The 7117-nt window shown below is 37.0% G+C and overlaps 1 protein-coding gene across 1 annotated transcript; it reads left to right on the top strand.

Annotated features, from left to right (window-relative positions):
- On the top strand, positions 1 to 6594 carry LOC128245362 (uncharacterized). Its single transcript, XM_052963495.1, has 3 exons — positions 1 to 16; positions 4029 to 4938; positions 5319 to 6594. The coding sequence occupies exons 2-3, from the start codon at positions 4047 to 4049 to the stop codon at positions 6128 to 6130; spliced, it is 1704 nt and encodes a 567-aa protein (XP_052819455.1). The 5' UTR covers positions 1 to 16; positions 4029 to 4046; the 3' UTR covers positions 6131 to 6594.
- Positions 6595 to 7117: the final 523 nt, after the last annotated feature.

Raw genomic sequence — 7117 nt, 5'->3', positions numbered from 1 at the left:
CATGGATATAACGGTGGTAAGTTTATATTAACATACTAATTAACTCTTCATAATAATTATTGTCTATCGTCAATCTAAAAACGGACTGGAATGTATTGAGGAAATATATTAAGGCAAAGCGTTAAATAAACAAAATCATCCAACATTGTAACATGTTTTATTTGGTTGAAGCGACCTAGGATGCCAAATGAATTCAAAGAACGGTTTTAAAGTACTGTATTAATTAACTTTAAGAAAATTGCAGATCTGCATGAATATAGTGATAATAAACCAAGCCATTTGAAACAAGTAAACGCGCCTCAAGATTAATTTAACCTTACCGTCTTTGGTTTGTTCGCCGACTCTACGGCCGTTTCTCTTGAATATACTGTCCTTGTCACCTTTATTGGAGACGGTGGAAGCTCCACATGAACAAAGAGAATGCAAAATATTTTGTTAAGTATTCATTACATTAGAAGTAATAATTTTGTAAAACAAGTCTTTCCATTTGGAACAAGAACTAAAGATCAGACCGTACTGTTAACGATTCTCATAATATCTTGTATAAAGCCAAGGCGTTGGTGTTTGTCGTATAAAAAGAGAACAGAAATAATTTTCGCTAAGTAGTCTTTTGGCATTTGCTGAATAATCTAAACAAAATCTGTGCGCACCTTTCAGGTGTAATATTCCACTCGACGAGTAGGTGTTCCATGTTTAACACACATGTATTGAGTCTTTAAGAGTAACGCTGAAATATATATTCTTCTCAAGGTCAGAGGGTTCTACCTTTTCGGATGTTACCCAAAATTCAGCACATTCAAGTACGTTACTCGTAATTTATTATATCATGCCTCCAACATCAATCACGCAACGTCATTGGTGCAGGACTGGTCACGTGTCGACCCCATATTTTTCCAAATTGGGTCACCAAATTTATATCGTACCAAAATGGCGTCTATTTTCCGACTCCGATGAATAGATGAAACATTAAAACATTTAAACAGGTTGTTGACGTGTTATATACGTTACGGGGTTAATAGGTGACCAGATATGGGGTATACGGGGCGCAGGGAAGCATATTCGGGTCCGAGCTACGCTCTCACTCGATATGGTTTCCTTTGCCTCGTATATCCTATATCGGGTCACTTTCTAACCCCGCTACTTATTATATGTTTCGCACATTGCTTGTTTCTATGAGAGTTGTTTGTTCGTTATAACTTGCATGCGGATATAGTGGTCACATAAGTTGATATTGTCTAATTCAAGCTCAAAACAGCGGTCAAATGTGATTTCGTTCAACACAAGGACTTTGCATTTATCCGGGTTATAAAATATCTGCATTCCGTGGAATATTGGCAACACATATTTTACATTTGGTCCATGTCTGATTAAGAGAATGATAATAGTACCATGTCATCTGCTACGTCTATGACGACCATAGATACACAATCACATGACACTTTATTCTGTTTGCCTTATTAGCAAAACGATAAACACCCGGTTCATACTCAGCGATCACTTTTAGCCCTGTCGGTATCCTTGTAACACGGGGATATCATCTGACAGTAGTCCTTGTATTGTCATGGTCAATGGCCAAGCGGCCATCTAAAAAGCAAAACAGCCGTTTTTTTTTGGCAAAATGTAGGCTTTCGCGCATGGCAAACGATGAAATAATACATGCAAGTTCCTTTTAAACCTGCTGTTTACTCAGGGTGTCTAAAAGTGTTCCTTTGCATCTTCACAGATGGACAAGATGAGGACAAGGTAATAGCGCGATAGTTTATAGGTTCAATCGAACGACCCTCACGAGGTGTATGAGCCGTATACTGTTGATTGCATTTGCTAGTAGAATTGTCCTCGAAAAAACGCTAGGTAACTGCACCGAAAGGCCGGACATGGAGTGGTAGCTGCAAATTTTTATCAACTGCAAACACTTGACTGATTTCAATTTGCGTCGTTTGAGTGCCTGATTTTCTGCCTTTCGCAACTTTGCTTCATCATCGGAATCAACGAGAGGTTTACGTGTATAGCAGTTCACATTGTCCAAGCAGCACTCTTGACTATTCCGCAATTCTTAGCAACTTTTGGCGCTGGGAAATCTTTTCAAATGCCTCAGAGACATGCTCCATGCAGTACGCTTGTTGTTGTTTTTATTTTACATTGTCCAGTTGATTTAGAACTTCCTGCACTTCACATACGAAATTGTACTAAATTTACTTTTTCTTTTTTTCAACTCTTAAACTAAGTCAGGCTTTTGTTTTTTTACCGTAATATCAACTAAAGCTAAATAACTGAAATCGGGATTTCCTGACAGATATATAGATAACAAAGATTTCCACATCATCCTGCATTCAAGAAATTTATACAGCTTGAGGTAAAAATATATTCCTGTCACATGATTAAGGTAAAAAAAAAATCCTGTCACATGATTGAGGTAAAAATATATTCCTGTCACATGAGTGTCGCACAAAGCATTAACAATCCACGCCAATACAAATAAAGTGATACAACTGACAACTGCTTTGCGGGTTAAGACCATTTTTTAGACAATTCTTTATAATGGAAATACATTAACTCTAATGAAACTAATGGGCACACCTTTAAACTGATTAACAAGTAATTTATGACTGTGTACAACAATACAGCTTTTTTGGACAAAAAGCCTGAATTGCTAATTATGTGACTTTCCCCAAAAGAACAATTCAAAACTGTTAAAACACTACAAACAATGAGCATTCCAATTGTACTCATTATGCAGATAACTTTTGCATGTAAAATAAAATAATTTTAATTAAAAGGAAAAGTATTTTGAGTGACAAAGTCATTACCCAAAAATAAGCTTTAAACGTGCGGAATACAATTAGTTTAATGAATCAAGAGTCATGCTACATATTCATTACTGTAACAATGAAAACTACAGGGACTTAAAACGTTATTTGCCAGCGTCATGTCAATATCAAATAATTGCTTATTTTTTATAATGATTATGTTGGTCGATTCTAATTTGATTTAATTCGTATTCCGTATTTGACTTTTGCAATGTAATAGCCTGCGTCCATACCTTGTAATAAACGGTGAGATAGGCTGACGAACCAAACATAAGTAGTTTAAATCCAAATTGATTAATTAGTATTATTTCCTATATGACTATGGCAAAGTAAATGCTTACCTGCCTACCTGTCGACCTGCATACTTACATCAAACGAACATCCAGGCAGACGGACCCCACTATAGACTGCTATATTCCCCAATCGTACTGTAGGGGTATAAACATCAACTATTTCTTTCTTTGATATGACGAACAACATGTTATCATGTATACATGTATATCAATGCTAATTAGCATTACGTCTCAAAATGTGCATGAACTAGTATCAGAATAACATTAAGGTGCTTATTTCCACATAAAGGATCTACTACAACAAAAGCAGGTCTCAAGAAATTATAAACCAACAGTTTACCAGCATTTGATGAACAAAGTATTATACATATATATGTGTAAAAAATGCACTAAAACCCGTTCTCGACTCGTATAGGAAATATATCATTTATACTACTTACAATATAATAATATAGCTAAAACATGGTGGTTGCTACATCTTTAAAATTAGATCCAAACTTCTTACCCACATAACGCGTACTCCCCTGATGGTTGGTCCAAAATTATAAATAATCTGAATTAAACTGCATTAATAAACAACAACAAACTTTATGATTGGTTAAAAGAAACACTTTTGTATGTGTATTTGATAAATATTTGACATCTATCTATAAATTATGCTATATAACTTCTTAACAATTAAGCCTTATATTGGAATAACACAAAAAAACAGCAGACAAATTTTACCAATGACTGTGTTGATAAACACAACGGAAATGTGAAAACAAGAGTTTGGATGGGGGAAAGAGAAATGGCATGATGTTGAATAAGGTTTCGAGTAATATGCCTCATGCATTTCCAAATATCTATGAATATGGTGTTTATAAAATATATTTTTTCATGTTTTTGGTCAGAATTACATTTTAAATTGTTTCCTTTTCTGTTTTAGGTACGCCATTTTCTGTAAATGGAAGTTTCAGGCAGAAGAGCCGACACAGATGTAACTGCAGGCTCTGCGGAAGCGACGCCCCTCTGCGAGCCATGTCGGACCGAAGGGAAAGAACAAGAGGCCCATGGATTCTGCAACAACTGTAATGTGTACATATGTCCATCATGCATCAATGTCCATGGGAAACTGACGGTCACGAAACATCACAATATTCTTGGCAAACAGAAAATGCCAACTCATTATCCGTCAAGTAGGAAGGCTGCTGACGTCTCGGGTTTGGATCTTTGCAAAGACCATCAATCAGAAATAATCAAGTTCTACTGCCCAGAACACGAGCAGTTAGGTTGCTGGGATTGCATTTTTCTAACCCACAGGACCTGCAAGGTTTCTTATATACCGAACGTCGCGCATTCTTTTACTGTAAGCAGCGAGTTCAAGGTTATAGTTGACAAGGTGGCAAAGCTTGAAGCAGATTTGAACACCTGGAAAAGAAAACTTCAATCTGATAAACAGTCGGTGCTTGATTTAAATCAAGTCCTATTAAAAAGGTTACAACAGTTTAAAGAAGAAATCAATGAATATCTCGACAAACAAGAAAAATCGCTTGTCGAAGCAATGGACGAAGCAAGAAAGAAAGACACAGACCGTATACAGAGATGGCGGGAAGATATAGATGCCGCGAAATTAACACTAGCTGAGACGAAAGCTAGGCTAGAAGCTCAGGATATGAACGCTAACCACCTGTATGTAACAGCCAGACATGCAGAACAGATACTGGGTGATATGCAAACATTGATAAAGAAAGTTGAGACGGAAAACATGGTGACGCGATATAAGTTTTGTCGAGATAAGAAGACCGAAGAACTGCTGTCCTGGGAAGACGCGATAGGGAAGGTTATTGAAGAAAAAGGTAAGTGCAGAAACTGAAGGAATCAGAGGAATGATCGATATCAAACGAAATACCACTGAAATTGAAGTTTTATTTTAGTGGTAAAGTAGTTAAACTAACTAACTCGTTGTTGCTCTCTGAGCAAACCTTCTGCCTGGATACATAATGTAGTAATACATCGTGGTTCTTTTATATGACCTGACTTCTTATATTGCTTTGTGATATGCCTATTAAGTTTAAAATAAAGATGCCTATAAGACCTTCTTCGTCTTCTTCTTCTTCTTCTTATTCTTCTTTTTATTATTATTATTATTATTATTATTATTATTATTATTATTATTATTATTATTATTATTATTATTATTATTAATAATATTATTATTATTATTATTATTATTCAGACTTCTTTACGACCAAGTGGCACCGTAAGAGTGACATAAACATTATGACTCCGGAAGACACAAAAACATGCTTGATAAGAGGCTCGGCCGTGCTCAGGCCCGGTACCCTCCTCCTTGCTGACCTTTACAACCAATGTCTGAAAACGTTAGACCTGACCACCGGTAAGGTGACGGCCCGTCTGTCGCTATACGAAAAACCCTGGGATGTCTGCGTGCTGCCGGAGGACAGGGCCGCCGTCACTCTATCTTATGGGCATCAGACCAAGGTTCAGTTTATCAACACAGGGAATGCACTGGAAACAGACACATATATTGTAGTGTCGGCATTTTGCAGGGGAATAGCACACCAGGATGGTAGGCTTTACTTGACATTTCCACACACGTCACCTCGAATAGAAGTAAGAACTATGAATGGGGATGTTTTACAAACCATTGGCAATACACCGCTTCAAGACAAAATATTTCATGGTCCGTCTTTCTTGACCATAAGTCGCGACGATATTAGCACAATATATGTATCGGACAAAAACCGAACGTTATTGCAACTGAACCTGCAGGGGGAGGTGCTTCAAAAAAAATCTTACGAGGAACTGGTTGATCTTGGCGGTCTCACGGACGTGGGTGGGGGACAGGTCATCGTTTGTTGCAGCAACACCGTAATGGTGATTTCCGGGCTTGATGGAAGAATGAAGGCTATACTGGAGACGAACGATGGGATGAAGCGTCCGTACACAGTGGCTTACTGTCCGACAAATAAAAAACTCCTCGTTGGAGGGAATTATAATCGTGTAAATGTTTACGACCTTGTATAATTTTTCGCTACGTGTTTCACAGATAGCACCTACAAATCAGTAAACTACAAGAAATACCTTGCATCCTTTACTTCATTTTATATCACAGAGACTTGAATAAATGTTATCCAACTGCAACAAGGACACTGTCGTCCGGATGTGCATAAACTCATTTGTGATTTAATGTTAAACATGTACTATTGCCAAACAGAAAACCGTATACAATGTTCTAACTCTACGCTTATGCTAACAAAAGGTATGCATAAAGTGCCTGCTTGTGAAGGGAAATTTATTGTATTTGACATATTCCTATGCACTTTAGCAATGTATTTTCTCTAAACTATCAACACACGTGTATATATACCTTTACAAGCAGGCACTTTATATACTTTGTGTTGTTTACTTCAGGCAAATTATGCGACAATCCTTTACTGACCAGTATTTGTTTCAATTGATCAAGAAGCAGAATAAATAAAAACAAGATTTTAACTTAGTTTTAAAATGTGAGTGTTATAGCGATATTAGAGAGCGTTTTGTAAATGACGACTCAACAAAAGTTCGAATGAGGACATTGTTAGAGCTGCAATCATTGAGCTATCCGGACATTGCTAGAGCGTCTATCATTGAAATGTGTCGATATTGCTAGAGTTGCTACCAGTGAGTTGTTTAAACAGAGTTTTATTATCGAACTGTGCAGACATTGCTAGAGCTTCTATAATTGAGCTATGTAGACATTGTGAGAGTTTTTATCATTGAACTGTGCATATATTGCTGTAGTTGTCCGTATTGAACTGTGAAGACATTGCTAGAGTTGTCAGTATTGAACAGTGCATGTATTGCTTGAGTTGTCAGTATTCACTGTGCAGCTATTGCTTGAGTTGTCAGTATTGAACTGTGCAGCTATTGCTTGAGTTGTCAGTATTGAACTGTGAAGACATTGCTGGAGTATTGAACTGTGTGGATATTGCTGGAGTTGTTAGTATTAAACTGTGTGGACATTACTGGAGG

This window comes from Mya arenaria, chromosome 9, assembly GCF_026914265.1.
Source record: "Mya arenaria isolate MELC-2E11 chromosome 9, ASM2691426v1".
Taxonomy (NCBI): domain Eukaryota; kingdom Metazoa; phylum Mollusca; class Bivalvia; order Myida; family Myidae; genus Mya; species Mya arenaria.
The sequence above is the reverse complement of the archived record's forward strand: the minus strand, read 5'-3'. Positions and strand labels throughout refer to the sequence as shown.